The 20,795-nt window shown below is 37.5% G+C and overlaps 1 protein-coding gene across 1 annotated transcript; it reads left to right on the top strand.

Moving 5' to 3' along the window:
• The first annotated feature begins 251 nt into the window (after nucleotides 1-251).
• RAB11A (RAB11A, member RAS oncogene family) lies at nucleotides 252-18,827 on the top strand. Its single transcript, XM_007166048.3, has 5 exons — nucleotides 252-434; nucleotides 6,762-6,957; nucleotides 7,221-7,414; nucleotides 8,380-8,460; nucleotides 17,087-18,827. The coding sequence occupies exons 1-5, from the start codon at nucleotides 395-397 to the stop codon at nucleotides 17,224-17,226; spliced, it is 651 nt and encodes a 216-aa protein (XP_007166110.1). The 5' UTR covers nucleotides 252-394; the 3' UTR covers nucleotides 17,227-18,827.
• Nucleotides 18,828-20,795: the final 1,968 nt, after the last annotated feature.

The following is a 20,795-nucleotide window of genomic DNA, read 5'->3' as shown; positions in this document are numbered from 1 at the left end:
TCCCCAGCGCCCCGCTTCGCGGCATGGCGGCGCGTGGAATGAGGGAGAGACCGTTAAGTGTGGAGACCAGCCGCTGGGAAGGTCAGCCGGGAGTTCAGGGCTCAGTATCCCCTCTGAACCTCCCGGGGTGGGGGGCGGAGCGGGGGGACGAGAATTTGAAAACGTAAGCGAAACCCGAGAGCACCGCCCTTCTTAGGCTCAGGGGCGGGGCACCGCCTCCCCGGAAGTACTTCCCCTTAGGGGCGGGGGCCTGCCGGAAGTGGCGTAGCGGCAGGGAGGGGTTCTTTACCGGGTCCGGCCGCTGAAGCTCGGCGCTCGGTTTACCCCTGCAGCGACGCCCCCTGGTCCCACCGGTACCACTGCTGCTCCCGCCCCTTCGCTTCTCGGCCGCGCAATGGGCACCCGCGACGACGAGTACGACTACCTCTTCAAAGGTGAGGCCACGGGCTCTCGAACATCTCCCCCGAGTCCCAGTTCGGGGGCCCGGGACACTCCCGGGGGACCCGCCCGCGGGCGGCCCCTGCCCTGAGATCGGCCTTCCTCAGCCCTTCCTCTGTGTGCGGTTCGTCCTGCGGTCTCCCAGCTCAGCTCCTTTTCCTCCCGTCACAGAGGGGATCCTCACCACACAGCGGTCTCTTAGCGACCTCCCTAGAGGCCTGAGGACGCCTCAGAGCCCCTTCCCTGCGCCCTTCTCGCGGCCGGCTGCCGTCTCCCAAATCGCCTTCCTTCCTCCCCGGGTTCCAGGGCCCCTTCAAAGGGGCGCCCCTCCCACCGTCCATCTTTTCGGGTTGAGCGTCCCCTCCCCCTCAGTATACACCCTCCCTGAGCCCCCCTGACAGGCCCTTCCCTCCGCTCTTCACCTTTCCCTCGACGCACGCTCCCAGTACAGGTCTTTTTCTTATCCGCCGCCCTTTCCTCTCGGGAGAGCCCCTTCCCCTCTCCTCGGACAGACGCCTCTCCTAGCACTCTTCTTCCATGACCGGGGCCAGGCCCTGGTAAAAAGCCGCACGGGCCGGCGGCCCCACCCCCACCCGCCCCACAGTTCTCTCGGTCAGTAACCTTCTCGCACTGCCCTCAGCATTGGTAGCTCTTTCTCTGCCTTCCCTCCCCAGATGGTTGAAGAGCTCTCCCACGTCTCGTGTGCGACCCCGACGCTGGGGGGGGTAGGGCAGGAGGGATCGTCCCAGCACCCACGCGCGCACTTGTCGCAGTGACCCGGCAGACCGATGTGACTTGCCACCAAGCCTTTTTTCTTCTACCCTCCCTTCCCAGCGGCAGCCAGCCTGGGATAGCTCTTGACTCTGCTCGAGAGAAGGGGTTGCGGATGGGTGGTGGCTGTTATCCTTGCCAGACCTGAAGGCCCAGTTCCTGAGCAGGAAAGGTTGTGCGCTGCACAAATACTAGCTTTCTTTATCGCTGTGGACTGGTTGCTTCCTGCTGCAACACTGGGAGGATCCAACCTTTTGGTGTTTTTAGAACAGGAAGGGAAGAGTCCTAGTTGGCCGCATACCTTTTCCCAAAGGTGGTGGGGGGGCGGCATGGGGAAGTTGTGTGCTCTTTGGTCAAATTAAATATTTTTCATAAGGTAGGGAAACATGTAGTGCACTTGGACAAAACATATTGGAGGGTGGGGAGTAAAAAAAAAGAATTGCTTATTGGTTAGTCCAGAAAGAATGGAAATAGTTTTTTTTTTTAATCAAAAATAACGGGTACAGTTTTCATTGAGAGAAGAGTACACTAAATGATTTTTTTGTTGGATGAATGCGCTCTCTCTGATGGTCTTTCTCTGCTCCTGAATTAGGAGGGCAGCCATCAGTAGTATGCTGAACAAAGATCATTACCAAGGAGGAAGAAGCCATTGCTATTAAAGCTTTACAGTGGAGGGTGGAGTTTAAAAAGAATGTTAAGCTTGGTGACTGTTTCTGACTGTGCCATTGGGTGCTAAGAATGGTTGACTAAACAAGCAGGAAACATTGCTTTACCAATACTTTGCAAATCTTGGCACACTAGCGGATGATATGCTCTTATCACCACTTATTCTTCTGGGCCAGAAATTTTTATATAGGGTGAGTACCTTCAGTATCCACTCCCACCCCCCTGATAGTGGAAAGCCATTTATGGAGAAGAGGGTACTTAATGCATTTTACAAATACAAAAAAGAAACATGGATTAGTTTGCACACTCTTGGCTGAAGGCATCTGAGGTCTGGTGCAGTTACTTGAATGAGACCCTGGAGACTGGGGTTTAGTCATTAAAGAGAGATTTGTTTTTTTAAACAAGGTGCAAGGGCAGTGGGCAGCTAGCTACTTTTGAAGTAATTAATTTAGGATGAGATAGACTATCAGAGTATTTCTCCTGTTTGTTTTAGAACTTGAATGTTGGTTATAGAAGTCAGTTATTTTCTCACAAAGAATACTCAGTATCCTGGATTGGCTTAAGAAATTTTAACTTAGCTTTGGGTTTAGACCATCCTACTAACAATGAGTGAGAGAGCACAGGGCTTTGGAATCACACAGGCCTGGGTTCAAATACTGACTCAGGTCTTATATTTGCTTTGTGACCTTTGGAAAGATGACTTTTTTGAGCCTCAGTTCCCTCATCTATTAAAAAAAAAAAAAACCTCTCATGGCTGTTGTGAGAATTAAATGAGACTGATTGTAAAATTTTAGCTTCTGTGAGGACTCAATAAATGGTAATAATGTGAAAGAAGTTACTATGGTTCTCATCGGTTTTTTTTTTAAACCTTAAATCTATAACTGTAAGAGCGTTTAAGTATTAGTAAAGAAACTTAAAACTAGGACCTCCTAAAGTGTTTTATATTTCCATGGGTTATGGTTTCATGTGTTGTACATTTTGCTGTTGGATAAGGTGTTTTAAAAATTCTGCTGAGAAAGATTTCCACTTTTTTTTAAAGCTCTTAAGGATATGAGTCACTTTTTAACTTCTGTGATGATTATATAGCCAATTTCTTATTTATACAATTATAATTTAAAGTGAAGCAACAATAATGTCATTTTAAATGGTTTCATTCTACATAGATTTATTCCCTGAGATGAGTGCAGCTGTCTAGCTGGGAGAATGCTTACCTAGCAAACTTAAGAGTTGAGGGAATTGTAAATTGGTTTGTAACTCTTAACCAGTGGAAAATGAAGGGATATTTTGATTGGTGTAGGATGGAGTGGTCCAAGTGGGACTGTAATGTGGGGAGAGCAGGAGCATTATTCTAAACTATGTATTTGTTCTTGAACATTAATCTTTAGTTAAGTTCAACAGTGAGACTTTTGGTGGAGGTGGGGAATTAATTTTATTTTTTAAAACTTGACTCTTTAAAAACTTTAATTCCACAGATATTTACACACGATGTGGTTAAGGCCCTTTGGGACACATAAGTGAAGTGTGAATCAATCATAGTTCCTATTTACAAATATTGTGGTAGACACCAATTCAGTCAGAGTCACATTTTCTGAAAATACCTGGATACATAGTCTACACCATTTTCTTTTCAGTCTCATTGAAGGTCAGTAGTAATTAACCGTCAGCTGATTGCCAGTGGGACCGATCATAGGAACTTTGCTGTCTTGCATCTTGATAGGTTTTCTTTCACAACTTTTGGTTGAGCAATTTGGGTTCTGCTGAATCTAGAAAAACTTGTCTAGACTTCAGCCTTATTGAATTTTAAAGACTTGGTGAGGTTGGACTATGAATAGTTGAAAGAGTAGAAAGATCTCCAAGTTTATTTATAAAAGCCAGTATGAAAATTATCAGTTACTCCTTCAGGTGATAACTTTTAGGTCTGAGATACTATGATTGATTTGTTGAATTAAATTTTAGTCCAGTACGTTAGTTTGCAAGAGAGTGTGTAAAACTAAATGTGGTTGAAGAGTTGGAAATTTTTGTTAAATAACGGTCAGTTAATATGTATATTCTGTTTTTATGGCATTTAGCAGCCTAGTATTTGATATATAATGAACCAAATTTAGCATTAGATATTAGAGATGATACGTAAAATTCAGCAGATGAGGTTAACCAAGTGGTAATGAATATTATCAGGTTATTTTAGAAATGTGATACATGTTTCATATACAGATGCTGTTATTTAATTTATGCTTACACACACGTATATATATGTTATGTAGATGGCTATAGTTATAAAATGTTTAAAGTGGAAGTACTTTTAACCTAAGATACTAGTTATGGAAAGTATAGGAAAAACTGCAGATTCCTTTCTTGAACTATAGGATGTGATCATATAGTTTGTCTCATTTAAAAAAATCAATTAAGTATTGTGATCTTAATGAGAGAAACTGTTTTGATTAGAAATTAAGTCTGAGTCTATGAACTTACCGGTTTTTGTTTTTTTTAAAAAATCATAGCCAGTAAATTCTCTTCTGTTGTTTAGGTAATTTAATCCATTCTAGTTTGTTTATTTTTTAGTTAGCCTAAATATAACCTTTCTTGGTGTGGTTTCTCATTTGGCAACTGAATAGAAGCAGCTTTCCTTAGTGTGTCATTTCTCAGCATTATCTTGGCAGCGCTATTCTTAAAGAGCCAATACCTTCTGTTGTCATTTAAGATACAATCCTTTAACAAGTTGCTAGTCATAATTCTGTCAGCCTTGTCCATGTCTAGTTGAGATAACTATTTTATACTATATAAAGTATTCATGAATCTTGAATTATTTTCAGATAAGGGTACTAATTTTATGTTAAAATTAATTGGTTATATCAAGGGGAAAACATGCCCTCACTAAATATTTTTATGATGGCATAAAGATTTGAGGATGGGGAGATATTGAACGTAATCATTAAAGTGGAGGTTGAAAGGCAAGAGACCAAAATTTGAAAGTACTAGAGTTTTTGTGGGATGGAGAAAACGTTCTTTGAGTTATTTATTTATTTATTTTCCAAAGGCATTATCATTCTAGATGTCTTGCTCTTTGGCTTTAAACTAAATGACTGGCTTCTAAATCGATGTATCTGATGTATCTGAGTGCCTATGCAGTAGAAACGTTCAGCTTTTTGGTTTTCCCCTTCTTTCCTATTCCCACTTCAAGTGAGGCTTTTACACCTCAGTGCTAGCGTGGGGCCAGAAAAGATTCAAAGGAGTTTTCCTCAGCAGAACATCCAGCCTCTTACGCTAAGAGGCAGCCGTGAGTACACCCTGCTAATAGGGTGGACTTGATTACTGAAACTGGGATTTCATTTCACATCTAGAATGGGGGACCTTGAGAACTAACATATCAACCAACTATCCTGTAAAATTGGAAGTGCATTGTTTTTGTACATTACTTTCATGACCTTAGCATCTTCTTCCCTGGTATCCAAATTAAAGCATTTACTGTATTATCTGTGTTTGCTGCAGTACCTCTGACACCTCTAATTGACTATATAACTAGAAATAACTATGCATTTTGCTGCATGGGGGTCACTGCTGCTGGGATGATTTCTTGCTGAATCAGCTGATAGAGGAGGCCAGAAAGATATGCATTTGCTAATTGTACTCTCCCCAAGACTGTCCAGAGGCCAGCTTATATCCGCTCTTGTGGCAAGGAAGGAATGTGTAATGGACTCTGCCCTCTGACCTGAGTGCAGTGAGCTCCCACAGTTTTCACTGCCCTTGCCACCCACTACCAGATACCAGTCTCTTTAGTAAGGCATGGTCTTATTCCTGGTGTTATTCTTGCATGTTTGATTATCTAGTCCTGGTATCTAAGTCAATTAGCTAATAAGAACTAAGAAGTAGCATTAGTAGTCAACGGTAGGAATAAGTATAATATTTTCTGATATCCTGATAAAATTTTTTACCAAGGAAAAAAATGTTATCAAGCTCAGATTCTGTAAACCTGTGAACTCATTTGTTCTTTAAATTCAGATAGAAATGCTTTAAAACAAGTTGACTGCCTATTTCCCCATTGTTTTTGAAGTGTAATATCACCTTAGGTGAAAAAGAATCCACTGTATCTAGCTAGTAAATAAACTGCCTCCTATAGTAATCATAGGAAATAAATTCATTTAATCAAACCTTTTTTTTTTTAAAAACCTTTTTTTTTTAAAGTTGTAAGTAAAAGTGTAGGCCCTCCTTGCTTTGGCTTTGACTCAGAGTTATTAGTCAGCTTTCTAGGGCCACTGTTCAACTTAGAGGGGTGTTTGTTTTTGGAGAGGTCTCTAGTCTCCTGCCAGTCTGGTAAATGTAACTATGAAAGGGCCATTGTAGTTTCTGTGATCTGGGTGGCAAAGTTTATAAACTTGATGCCTTCTGTGTTACGTGTGTTTCATTTTGCCTAGGTATGAGTCCTGAGGTCATCCAGGCTTTGATGAGACTAAGTAGAACATACTTAAGGCACTAACATCCTTTGTTGCTTTCATGTCTAATACATTTTCATATCACAAATTGTTCATTTGGTTTAGGATTTATCTTTCAAGTTATTACCTTCTAAGGTAGTAAGGTTGGTATAGCGTTGATTGTTAAATTAATGCATTAGCCTGTCATCAGTGCCTAGTAGACCTATGATTAAAATTGCATGTGTGAGACAGGATACTTTATCTGTGCTAAGCAGATGATGTATGGAAGTCACTATGCAGGTAGAAACACATTAAAAAGAATAAATTGGTTTTATCGATTGATAACATGGGCACTCAGCTCCACCCCCACCCTCATCCCTTTTTAAAAATCAGATGCCCTGTCTTTTTTGCTTTAAAACATGATGGCATTGTGAATGTGTGTGCCTCATTCATCTGACATTAAGTTCTTTGTCTTTTTAGTTGTCCTTATCGGAGATTCTGGTGTTGGAAAGAGTAACCTCCTGTCTCGATTTACTCGAAATGAGTTTAATCTTGAAAGCAAGAGCACCATTGGAGTAGAGTTTGCAACAAGAAGCATCCAGGTTGATGGGAAAACAATAAAAGCACAGATATGGGACACGGCAGGGCAAGAGCGATACCGAGCTATAACATCAGCGTAAGTCTCATAGTTTTTTAAGTTCTGTGAAATAGGCTACCAAAGTGAATTAGTTGACTTTTGGTATTGGGAAAAGGTACTGTTTTGTTTCCTTTAAAGAATTCCGGTATTAGGATTCTAAAATTTATAAGTGTGTTTAAAAATATATATATATGTGTATGTGTGTGTATATATATATATATTCCATATACTTAGTCTTTTCTGGTGTTCTCTTCCATCTTGTGGTTGTTTTCTAATAGTTAAATACATGTTTCTGTTTTCAGATACTATCGTGGAGCTGTAGGTGCCTTATTGGTTTATGACATTGCTAAACATCTCACATATGAAAATGTAGAGCGATGGCTGAAAGAACTGAGAGATCATGCTGATAGTAACATTGTTATCATGCTTGTGGGCAATAAGAGTGATTTGCGCCATCTCAGGGCGGTTCCTACAGATGAAGCAAGAGCTTTTGCAGGTTAGTGATATGAATTCTGTGATATTACAGTGATTCTGTATTTCTTGCAGTTTTGATAACCCTCCCATGAGGGTAATCGGTTACAGTAGTTTTGGAAAGGTAGACATGAACGTTTAACAAGTATTGTTGTTTTGAAAGTGTGTGATGACTGTACGACTCTTTTGCTTAACTTTGAGTTATTAAAACTATTGTATTTTGAGTTTTTGCTGCCAAAAATTGAATATTAATACTGTCTTCTTTTCTCTCCCTGGAACGGGTAGATGAAATCTATGTTTATTCTGTGCTTCCTGCCTTTTTCCATTATGTCTGTGTTTTACTAAGGCTTGTTCTATGTGTGTCGGAAAAGTAGTGGCCCAGGGAGTGGTCAAGGACCAACAGGGATGTAGCTGCTTAGGAGTTGTAACTTTTCTGGCTTTATAGAGGATCTGCCTATCTATTGACTCCGTATTGGTAGGGGCAGCCTACTAGAAGGCAACATTGTACATTCTTGACTAGTGAAAGTTGTGACCTTCCACTATTGATTATGCTGTGAATAAAATTTTCTGTCACAGTTTTTCAGTTTTCTAGGAGAGAAGCTTTATTTCATATAATACAGTCACAGAAATCTGAGTGAATCACATATACCCACCCACATTCATACCATAGCTATGTGGTTGATGGGGAGAAGCCCAGTAAGGGATGAAATTAGCTGAGTATTTGATAAGTTTACTACATTATGCCTAGTGTTGTTCATTGCTAGTGGTGGTATTTAGATGTAACGAGTATTTATTTTAATTAAGAAGTCAGTGAAAATTTCTCGCTGTCATTTTTAATCTACTAAAGTGGAAGTAACATGTGCTCTTATTCCTCAAGAAGTTGGGTAGGTCTTGGGCTTTAAAAAAGTTCTGTTACTTTCCTTTTGAAGGCTTTAATACATCCCTTGTATTAAAATTTGACAAGACTGAAGTTTTTGTGTCTCCCCACAGAAAAGAATGGTTTGTCATTCATTGAGACATCTGCTCTAGACTCTACAAATGTAGAAGCTGCTTTTCAGACAATCTTGACAGGTAAGACTTGCATTTTTAGATTATACCAGTGGGAATTTGAAGTATTAGGAAGGAAATTTAAACAAATTAATCAGGAAACTAAACTATAAAACCACACTGAGAATGACTATCATTTGAGAGCTACTATCGCAAGACCTGTTTAGAGTACAAAATTAGTTACAACCCTTGCTTGTTGAGCTTTAATCATCCTAATTCACCTGGTTTATAGTGGGAAAAATACTTTGAAAATAATTTGTTTACTTCTGTTATTACTTTGGTCCATGAATTCCATATTTCATGGTCATAAGCACAAAACAATGCTTAATGGTACTTTTTATAAGATAAATATTGAGATCCCATTTATGGAAAGATATGAATGCCCTTTTGAAATTCAGTAAAAAGAAAAGGCATTCTTGGTTCTAATTTGTTATAGAAGCACCCAGGGAAAAATGTATTCTTAAAAACTTAAATGAGAAAACAAAAAGTAAAATTCTGCCATGATCTATTATTGGATAAGAAGCAAGGTGTCACCTGTGGAGAAAATCAGCCAGTGATTACATACTGAAAAGTTTAAATAGGTAGTGGGAAAGGAAAAAAATTCATGCTGTTTTGGAATATGGATGTGTAGACCAGGTCAACCTCAGGGATAAGAGGACATTTTATTTATGTTGACTCATATTTACCCTGACTTTAATAGAATGAACAATTCATCTGAAAGTTTAATCTTAACCCTCTAATAGGCACTTCAGTGAGTTGTTTTTAAGTACTTTAAAAATGTATATTACTTTACAAAATTTTATTTATTTATTTAGCTGCGCTGGGTCTTAGTTGCGGCATGAGGGATCTAGTTCCCTGACCAGGGATCGAACCCAGGCCGCCTGCATTGGGAGCGTGGAGTCTTAACCACTGGACCACCAGGGAGGTCCCTGTATATTACTTTTAAGAACTCATAATTTAGAGTATAGTGTTAATATATAGTGATCTTATGTGGTGTTCTAAAAATATATGGAGAAATGGTTAAGTAAATGAGCTTCCAATTATAATGTAAGAAGATTTTTATTCTTCGTATGCAGCACTTGTATTGGAGACCAACAGATTTTAGCTTTTAAATGTTATTTTACTGTAAAAATGTAGGGAATAAAACTTAGGGTTTAGGAACATGGGCTTAGAAGCCTGACTTGGTTTCTAGTCCTGGCTCCTCCACTTATTAATTAGCTCTATAATCTTAGGCAAGTTACTTAACCTTTCTAGCCCTTAATTTCTTCGTATTTAAAGTTGAAATATGTTTTGGGAGTTCTGTTATTTTCTTTCAAGTAAGGGCTTGTATTTATAAATACCTTGTGATATGATTTGACTTGACTGTTAATGTTGTGACTTAAAGGTTTTTGTCTCTATAACCTAACTCATAGAAAAGAATTGTTTGTCATTGAGACATCTACTCTAGACTCCAAAAATGAGTACATGAGTTTGTACATGTAAAATACTTAGCTGTCCCTGGTACATTGTAAATATTTGATATCGGTAGCTAAATAGCAGTTAAGGTATGAAAAAAAAACTCATTAAAAATAAACTATATTGATGATTTACATACCTGGTTTATTAGAATTCTTTTCTGTTATCAGAAAAATAGTAAATAAAGGACTGGTGCTAGGGTTGGATAAACGGTTTTTGGAACACAGTAGCTTTCTTTTAGAATCTTTGTGTCAACTTTCATTGCAGATTGTTTCAAACAAGCAAGATCTGATTGAATACTAGTATGTCTGCAAATCCTACTTTTTTTCCTTTTTAAGCACTTAAGTGGTTTCTCTTGGGTCAATGTGTTGAATACTCAATTGAGACCCAGGAGCTGTAGGTTTTACTTTTTATCACTTTGCTCTCATTCCATGTGTAACTAAAGTCAGTGAACCTCCCTAGTCCTAAGGTTCAGTGTCTTAACATGAGTGAATTAAATCATCTTCAAAGTCTGTGAGTCTCTTAAGGCCTCTGAAAAACCTCATTTGAAAAAACTTTAGTTAGTCCTTGTTGGGTTATTTTTTATGTCCTGTCAAATCTCTGCTACAATTCTAGCCCATTCTGATTTCAATTTATAGCCCGTTTATTCTCATATTGAGTGAAAATGAGGCCAAGTGTTTTCTTCCATCTGCAGTTAACTATTTTATGTATCATTTTGTAACATTGAACTTATGATCTGTTCAAACATGAACTAATCAATAAGCAGTGGTATATACTTAAAATTGATCTGTTTTGTCCTGAATGATGAACATCTGGCTGTTTCTCTTAAAATTCACTCTTGATTAAGCTTTTGTTACTGCTTAATTAATATTGCTTGAAAGCAAACAAGGCTTGAGCTTCACTTAGTACTACCACTTTTCCTCTCTATATAGCCACTATTTCCTCAGCTTCCTGTAATAAATCTCAGTGTTGATCTGTGGGATCAGAGATCACTGCATATGGCAGCAGACATCTGTGTTTTGCAAGTGTTAGGATGTTTGTGCTAAACTTTTCTATATAATAGTGGGAGTATTAATGCATAGAAAAAACAGGAAATAGAACAGTATTCTCATTAGGCTTAATTCTGCCTTACGTGTTAACAGTATTAAGGGAGCATTTATGTTGTATTTTGATGTTGCTGGAAGAAAAAAATAGCTTTTTACTTTTTAAGATGCAAAATTATGTATTAGAAAATGTATCTCCATTGTTACTTCAAAGTTAACCATGTTGCTTTTTTTAGAATTGACCCATGCCATTCTTGACATCCATGAATTTGATAGTAACTTCATGACATAATTTTGCTGATGGTATATTTAAGACATAATTGGTTAGTGCATGAGTGAGCCTGATACATTGCTTAGCCTCTAAATTTCAGTGCAGCTTTGTTTTATTTCATCCTCAAGTTCATTGAGGGATGTTATTAATCCATATTTTCCATACTGTATTATTTTTTTCTTTTAACTTTGAATTTTGACAGATTCAGACTTAAAGGTTGCAATAATAGTACAAAGTATTTGCAAATACCTTTAACCCATATTCCCCAGATGTTGATATTTTACCACACTTGCTTTATTCTTTTTCTTCCTCTCTCTAAATATATAAATAATACTGTTTTTTCCTGTACCATTTGAGAGTGACAGACATGTTGCCCATTATCCCTAAGTGCTTTTCAGCGTGTATTTCCTAAAATCAAGGATATAGTCTTTTCATAGCCATAGTACATTGATCAAAATTAGAGAGTTAGATAATAGTACCACATCAATGTTAAGCTACAGATCTTATTTGCCAGCTGTTCCAATTATGTCCTTATTAGCAAAAGACAGGCTGTAATCAGATCATACATTGCATTCAGTTGTCATAACTCTTTTTAGTTTTCTCTAATCTGGAATAGTTCCTCATTTTGTCTTTTGTTTATTAACATTTCTTGAAGGGTATGGGTCAGTCATTTTGTAGTGTCCCTCAATTTGGGTTTGTCTTATGTTTCCTTGTGATTCAGTTCTGGTTATGTATTTTCAGGAGGAATACCACAAAAGTGTTCTCAGTGCATCATATCAGAAGGCTCATGATATTGGTTTGTCTTATTAATTACTGGTGATGTTGGTTATGATGATGTCCTCCAGGTTTCTCCGTGTAATTAATAAGTCCAAGCCATCTTTGTAGTATGGGGACTAAATTCTTAATTCTGTGGTTGAAAGAATTTTTTCTTTGGCCGCGCTGTGTGGCTTGTGGGATCTTATTTCGCCGACCAGGGATTGAACCTGTGCCCCCTGCAGTGGAAGCATGGAGTCCTAACCACTGGACTGCCAGGGAATTCCTGGTTGAAAGAATTTTAGTTCACTTAGCATATTATCTCTTAAAAGTGAGGCTAGGGTTTTTCAGGCATTAATTTTATTGGAGTAGTGAGGATCTTTTAATCAGGCTTTGATTCTTTGCATGTGGCAACCTTGTGTCAGTCAAATCAGAGCATTTTTTTGACCTTCAAGAAACTTACATGGTGAGCAGTAGGTTTGAAGAAGGTCTAACAAATTCTGAGGTAGGCTGTAGTAGGATAACTGAGGTCTCTGCTATTTTCACAATTTTTGGAGGGACTGAGGAATTTTAGTTTTTTTTGTTCCCCAATTTGGAGCTATTGCATTTAACTTCTTTAGAATGTACTTTGAAACTTGATTCATACTTCCATTAGAGTAGAAATAGGCATATGTCGTTTATTTAACTTTACTCGGTTATATTTAAAGCTATTTTATATTAATATTTTACTTTATATTTAGATCTCATACAAGAGATCCTGATATAAGAACGATAAAGCAGAATCCCTTTTCTTTCTAACCTTACCTGTCCTTTGGACTTCTTGAAAAGGGTCTGCACAGGAATTGGTATATCACATACATTTGGTTCTAAAGGAGAACATGCCCTTGAAAGAGGAAAATATTTGCATCTGGTTTAGCAAGTTATTAGTCCTGTTCCCCTCCCCCCACTTAAATAACCTTCTCTAATCAGATACCAGCTAGAAGGTACCTGCTTTATATTTTCTTATCAAAGTTTTTTTTAAGTGACACACCCAGCCACAAGAGATGTTAAATTACTTGTGTAGCTTCTTAGTGCCCATTCTAAGTGAAAGAAAAAATTTCTCCTAATTTTCTGATCAACACTTTCCTTTTTCTTTGTTGCCTTGGGTGGCATTTTTATTAGCGGACATCTTTTTGGTGACTGGAGCAATGTAGTAATAATCTATTTCTACAAAACAGTATGCAGTACTTGCAGGCAGTTTTATAACACTGCTCAAATTTCTTTCCTTGTAATGAGATCTTTTTAATTATTTACCTTTCTGTGCTCTCTGAGAACTCTGCTTTTTCCTTTCTTACAGTATTTGCTTTTTATTTAAGAACCTGCAAAATAATTTTTGTTTTGGTTCCCCTAACATAATATTCAAAACCACTTGTAAAGAAGCTAAATTTGTAGAGGGTCACATTTAATCATTTGCACTTGAGAAAGAAGAGCCTTCCAGTTTGGGATTAGAGAGAAAACATAAAGAATAAAGAACGAATGGTATAGTTTTACAGTAAGTTGATGATTATCTTTACTTCTTAGTCACTAGCCTGATTGAATGACTGTCTTTCTCTTTACCCTAGACACTCTGGTCCCATCCCTTTTTAAAATTTCTTTTTAAATTAATTAATTAATTTATTCTTGGCTATGTTGGGTCTTAGTTGCTGCACGCGGGCTTTCTTAGTCTACTCTTCGTGGCGGTGAGCGGGCCTCTCATTGCGGTGGCTTCTCTTGTTTTGGAGCACGGGCTCTAGGCACGCAGGCTTCAGTAGTTGTAGCACACGGGCTCAGTAGTTGTGGCTCGCGGGCTCTAGAATGCAGGCTCAGTAGTTGTGGTGCACGGGCTTAGTTGCTCCGCAGCATGGGGATCTTCCCGGACCAGGGCTTGAACCCATGTCCCCTGCATTGGCAGGCAGATTCTTTTTTTTTTTTTTTTTTATAATATAAGCACTGGCTTTTTTTTTTTTTTTTTTTTAACAGTTAACATTATTTATTTATTTATTTATTTATTTATGGCTGTGTTGGGTCTTCGTTTCTGTGCGAGGGCTTTCTCTAGTTGTGGCAAGCGGGGGCCACTCCTCATCGCGGTGCGCGGGCCTCTCTTGTTGCAGAGCACAGGCTCCAGATGCGCAAGCTCAGCAATTGTGGCTCACAGGCCCAGCCGCTCCGCGGCATGTGGGATCCTCCCAAACCAGGGCTCGAACCCGTGTGCCCTGCATTGGCAGGCAGATTCTTAACCACTGCGCCACCAGGGAAGCCCCGGTCCCATCCCTTTTTAATGAAAAGAATTCAAATGAAGTCCCCACGTCCTGCATATCTTTTTTTCTTTTTAAAACTCTAGTCAGTAACCTTTCTTTATTGGAATCTAATTTTTTCTCTTGGTGCTTCTTCACCTTTGAACTACTGTCAACCTTCTGAAACATAAGTTTTAGCCACCTGCTTCCCCCAAAAAAGCATAAGAGAAGGCACACGAGCTGTCAGTGTTTTTGTTAGTTTACATATTCAGTTGATTACAGTTTGCTGTTATTCAACTTTAGGGAAATTAGTTTTTAACCTGGAAAAAATGTATTAATTTAGTTAATACATTTCCTTTTCTTTAACTTTTTTGTTATGGAAAATTTTCAGCATACCAAAAGTAGGATACTATCATGAGCTCCCATGTAGCCATCAACAACCGTCAGTTCAAGAGCCAATCTTTCCTCCCCCTACTCCCTCCCCCGTTATTTTGAAACAAATCCCAGATATTACATCATTTCATTTGTAAACATTTCATGATGTATATTTAAAAGGTAGGACTTAAACCTGTAACAACAAAACCATTTAAAAACTGGCAGTAATTCCTTATTGTCTTCTATTATCCAAACAATATTAAAATTTCCTGTCTCAAATTTTAACAGTTCAACCTAGAATCCAAATGATGTTCATACATTTGAAAATATGATTCCACTTTCTTTTTTTCCCCCATAACTTTATATTTTTAAAATTTTCAAATATTACAGAAGTAATACAGTGAACACCCATATATCTTTCATCTAAAATCCTCAGTTATTAACATTTTGCCACATTCGGTTTATTTCTATATGTGTAAATATACTTTTCTTCCCCTTTGCTCAATCTTTGGAAAGCAAACTGTAGACATTATGGCACTTTACTACTAACCACTGGAGCATTTTACCTCCTCAGAAAAAGGCATTCTCCTACATAATCACAATACCATATATCATATCCAAGAACTTTTTTTACATAGTATTATCTAATGTGCAAGTTCATATTCAGATTTCTCCAAGTGTACTAATAATGTCTTTTATAGATTTGGTTTTTACAGTTTAAACCTAGGATCCAGTCAAGGAAAACACATTGCATTGATGGAATTGTTACATATCTGGGTACTGAATAAAGTAGCCACTCGCTACGGGTTGTTATTGAGCACTTGAAATATGGCTATTGGACTGAGGAATTGGATTTTGAATTGTGTTTATTTAATTTATAGGTGGTTAACGTATATTTAATATAAATAGGTGGGCGGTAGCCCACATCTAAAGCATTTATTCTCGTCTTTTAAATGTATTTTGTGGCAGTAACTTTTTTTGAAGAGTCTTGGCCAGTTGTCTTATAGAATGTCCCTCAGTCTGGATTTATCTAACTGTTTCCTCATGATAAATTCATTTTAAACATTTTTGGTAGGAATACACAGGTGTCATTCATAGGAATATATTATACTTCATAGTCCATCATAATAGGAGGCATATCATGGCAATTTGTCCCATTCTTAGAATTCCCTTACCTTTTGAGGGTGGTTTTTTTTCTTTGGAGGGAGCACTTTGAGAACAAAGATAAGATACATTCTTTGTTTGTAAGGAGTTTATATAGTCAGAGGGAGCTACTTTTAGGCAGTGCACTGTAAGACCGAATACAATATATTAAATAAGGATACTTGGCTGTAGAGGAATTTAATAACATTTATTCGTGTACTTAGTTATCAAACCCCTACTATATGCTGGAGATACAGCAGTGAATAAGGTAGATACAGTTTTGGTCCTTATAGTTTGTTGACTGAAAAAAATGCACAACCTAAAAGTTGAGAATTATGTCTTATTTGGCGGACTTGCTGAGGACTTAAGCCCGGGAAGCAGCTTCTCAGATAGCTCTGAGAGACGGTTCCGAAGAGGTAAGGGAGGAACCAGGATATATAGGAGTTTCTTGAACAAAAACTAGGTAGTCTGGAACATCAAAAGATTACTGTTAATTAAAGAAAACCAGACATCTCAAGTTAATGAATTTAGGGCTTTTCTTTGTATGGGAAGATGCAGGAGTCTGGGCTCATTGAAGTTATTCCTTTGATATGCACCTTCACTATCTAGGGCCAGTATCCTACTTTTCTCCATCCTGAATTCCCTCGGGGTGCACCGTGGGAGAGGGGGGCAGCTGCAGTGGCTGATGGCTTGATGGCCCATCATCCTTTGTTTACTGATTCGGCAGGCGACATTCCTCATCCACTAGTTTGTTTAGTGGAAGAGGTACATGCTAAACAATTAGTTTTGATAAGTGTCATAGAAAATCTTAAGTTGCTTGATTTGAATAATTATTTCATTACAGTTTAACTTTAGTTCAGGAGGCACTGATAAACATTATCTTTCCGTTCTTCTTTTCCAAGAGTCCTTTGGGATTTTGACTTGTTTATGAAGTTGTATGCTTCCCTATGTAGCCAACACAAATACCTACTGTGTCTGATAATGCAGATTTAAATATTTTTCTGTGGTACAGTGTCAATGTATGTAGGTTTTTTTGGTAAGGGTAGAAATTTAGATCTAAGCCCATAAACTATGTAATCTCTTTAGACCAAGATTTATTTAACTGATTGGTAAACCTTTCCCTCTGAAATGGAAAACCTTTATTTCTCTTCTTACCCTAAGGGAAATTGTTGTGAAATAATGGGTTGACTCGAATCAGTGGCTGTTTGAAAATAAAACTTTGAGTATATGCAGTCTCTGTTCAGTTTATTTGCATTTTTTTCTCTTATGAATATAACTTCTGCCTCTGTGTATCTTTTTTATCAACGATTTATGGGTCTGTTCACACTGGGTGTTGCTGTTTCTTTTTTCTTACCCAGAGATATACCGCATTGTTTCCCAGAAGCAAATGTCAGACAGACGTGAAAATGACATGTCTCCAAGCAACAATGTGGTTCCTATTCATGTTCCACCAACCACTGAAAACAAGCCAAAGGTGCAGTGCTGTCAGAACATATAAGGCGTTTCTCTTCTCCCCTAGAAGGCTGTGTATAGTCCAATTCCCAGGTCTGAGATTTAAATATATTTGTAATTCTTGTGGTCATTTTTGTGTTTTATTACTTCCTCATACTTATGAATTTTTCCATGTCTTAAGTCTTTAGATTTTAGCTTTATAAAATCATCCACTTGTCCCGAATGACTGCAGCTTTTTTTTCATGCTATGGCTTCACTAGCCTTAGTTTAATAAACTGAATGTTTGGATTCCTCAATTATTGTTTACTTTTCATCATGGAAGCTGTCACTGTAGGACATAATATAACTTGATCCCTTGAAGCTCAGACCTGTTGGTCTTGATTAAATCAAATTAAGAAGACTGTAGAAATAAGCTATCATTTTGCCACAGAGCAGCTTATAATTAATACACTCTTCTCTCATTGCAGTGTATATTTCCATAAATCTAAGAATTGCCCTATAAACATAGCAGAATTTTGAGAGCTTGAAAATTTTCCATTATTCTGGAAGTCAATTTATAACATGCCTTAATAGTTTAGTAAATTTTGTTTTTTAATTTTTGTAAACATCAAAGTTGATTAGAGAGGGGGGCACTTTTTTCTGGACAAGAATTATCTTAATAAACACAAAAGACTGTGATGATTTCAGTAGCAGTATGGTTATGGGGCCATATGTTAAACAATGCTGCCTGGCAGGCTGGGAACTGGAGAGACTGGTGGAATTCCACATGAGGTGCCTCTGTTACAGTAATCAGGCAGCCCAAGTCATTTAACTTATCTAATTTCCCAGCAGTAGATTGTGTGGCATTTTATTGCTCAGGCAATAACTGGTTTAATGCTCTTAGTAGCCAATGGTGAAGTGTTAATTTTATCTTAAAACCTTCCAGTAAATGAAATGCAACCTAGTTTTATCACCATATCCACCAGCAGGTATGGAAAATTATTTTAACAATGCTGATTTTTGAGTTTTGCAGTATATTATGGAATATAGTCCAGTGAATCTGGTTTCAGTATGTCTAAAGAGTACAGTGAGAGGTTAATTTCTGCTCAAGTGGTACCACTTAAAGGCATGTATTCTTTTAGTACGCAAGATGAAATAGTACCTTGAGTTAAATAGAATGCATTTAGGCATTGTACAAACCTGAAAGTTTTCTTCCACTACATTATTGAAATCAATGGAGCAACTCATTTCTCATTCAGAAATGTGCACACTAATATTTAGTTTTGTTTTCTTGTGGATGGTATTGAGCACTTAACTCTGAAGTGTTCTGCAAGTTGTGTCAACTAAAGTGATACTATTCAGGATGGTGGAATATCCCCAAAATATACATGTGTGTGGGCTTGCATAGATGACTATGTTTCATAGTTAATCTTCTGTCTTTTGCGGTGCTCATGACGTGTGGGGTGCACGGAAGGCATTGCTGTGATTAGTCAATTTAGTTTTTCTCTGTAGCTATTTTATTATTTTGGTGTATTGGTTATGAAGATACTACTATCTATTTGTAAATCGCTACTTTGTATTTTATGCATGCTCTGTAACTTGATTTTTTTTTTTTTTTAGTTATTGATTTGGAATATATTCACATTCTAATAAACAGTTATAGGGGGACTATTCTTTATGTTGTCAGATTATATTTTTCCTTTGAGTGCTTTGGATGTAGCCATGGAATATTTGCTTCTGATGAGTAAGAGCATAGGTCCTTGGATTACAGAGTAAACAATTGAATTGGAGGCATCATTGTGTGAATTCAGCTTTGATTTTAGACATATAGTTCAATTATGCTGTTCTTGGAAAAAGTATTGAATATTACCAAAAACATTAGGAAAGTAATCTCTGTACTTTGGTATGTAACAGTGTCACCAGACCCAAGAGGCTCCATCACTATTTTACTCAAAATTGGTAGTAAATTTTTTACAGAATTATTTAAGAGAAGGAAAAACTAGGTAGTGAATTGAAAATGAATGAAGTAACTTTGAATTTTTACCAAATGTAGACTTAATGTTGCCTTGTGCATGGTTGGATCTTGGGAGAATTCCGAGAAACCTTAAGTAGTAGTAGAAAATGAATCTGATTGCATTTCAACAAGTGTCTTCATTCTGAAAAGTGTCTCAGGAGACAGACTGTCTCAAGTAAGAAACATTAAGTTTTTAAATATTATGACAATTTAGGGCTTAAGGTAGTTTAGAAGTATTTTGCTTTTTGATCTTGCTTTTCAGTTATTTTAACTTTGAATTTTTAAAAAACCTATTGTATTGTCCTGAAAAGTCACTTAGCCATCTTGATTTTAACTTGTATGTCATTGTTCTAAAATGCTATTTATGATTTCTCTCTAATAGTAGTTGTTACTCTGTAAGGGTAAGTTTCTTTAACCATTGCACTGAGTATGCTAAATTGTAATTCTAAGAAGGGGTGCTAGTTGGTGACTTCTGTCAGAGGGTTCTGCAGGAAAGTTAGATTTCTTGAGTTTGGATTGCCCATCAGAGCTAGTCATATTTATTTCATCATTGGGGAAATAAACATCTTAATTTTTGTCCTCAGTGACTTATATTTACAAAATGCAAACCCTCTCAGTGGTTTGAGCTATTGTGATAATCTCTTCCATCTACCTTAAAAAGAAAAAAAAAAGCTCTACTATTTAGACAGTTTTGGCCAACACCAGAAGCAGAATAATTCAAAGGCTGGGTGGATAATTAAGAACTTACTCCAACCTGTTAGGTTTCAACTTCTGGAGATTTTTTTTTTTTAAACAGAGGGAAAAAATGGAGGCTAGTTATTTTATGTCTCACAAACATCATAAGCCTGAGAAAAAAATTCAAAACAAAATATGAATTTTGCATAAGGACTGTACATAAGGATATCTATTCCCTGTGTGAAAAAAAATGAACAAAGACAATGAAAGGACCTTCTTTCACCACAACGTTTAGTGGGTTAGCATAACAGTCAAACTAGTGCTAAAGAGCTGCTTTTTGTTCTCCTGGTTGGGGCAGTGCTGGTGCTGCATCCCTTCTTGGGATTTGACAGGTCACCTTTTTCACTCATCTGTACAATACGCCGAATAAACTGGAGTTGTCATTCTAATCTTTTAAAGAAACTGTGGGAGGCTGATGGTAACAATAAAGTAATACAGAATGCTAATATCATCACAGTTTATGTAAGGGAGACCATTAGGATTAGGCTGAGAGAATTTTAATTGAAGTATCTATTTTCCTAAAAGCTGAATTGGAGGATAGAGAAAGAATATTTGAAAGGAAGTTGATATTAGGCATATATTAGAAAGTATGCTAAATTCTGAGTTAAAAGATTGAAAGTGGCAGCTATAATAGAGCACTAAACTGGGTGACAAAGACTTGGAATCTAGTCACAGGTCTTCTAGTCATTTTATCTCTGAACCTCACTTTCTTCCAGTTAATGAGGGGACTGGATTAGATCATTTCTGGGGTTTATCCCAGCCTTAATTCAGTAATTTTATGAATGAACACTTTCTTCAGGTACTAGAGCCAAATTATTATACATTCTAACTAAAATTTAAATTTAATAGATAAATAAAAATCATGTGTATACTTTGCAAGATATTTT

This window comes from Balaenoptera acutorostrata, chromosome 3, assembly GCF_949987535.1.
Source record: "Balaenoptera acutorostrata chromosome 3, mBalAcu1.1, whole genome shotgun sequence".
NCBI lineage: Eukaryota > Metazoa > Chordata > Mammalia > Artiodactyla > Balaenopteridae > Balaenoptera > Balaenoptera acutorostrata.
Note: the sequence above shows the minus strand (reverse complement) of the source record. Positions and strands in the feature narration are given on the sequence as shown.

Bases quoted from the DNA above. Each gene is read 5' to 3' on its own strand.
- RAB11A (XM_007166048.3), top strand. From the start codon at position 395: ATGGGCACCCGCGACGACGAGTACGACTACCTCTTCAAAG. The intron at 435-6,761 runs GTGAGGCCACGG...TTGTCTTTTTAG, and splicing joins GTACGACTACCTCTTCAAAG to TTGTCCTTATCGGAGATTCT. The intron at 7,415-8,379 runs GTTAGTGATATG...GTCTCCCCACAG, and splicing joins TGAAGCAAGAGCTTTTGCAG to AAAAGAATGGTTTGTCATTC.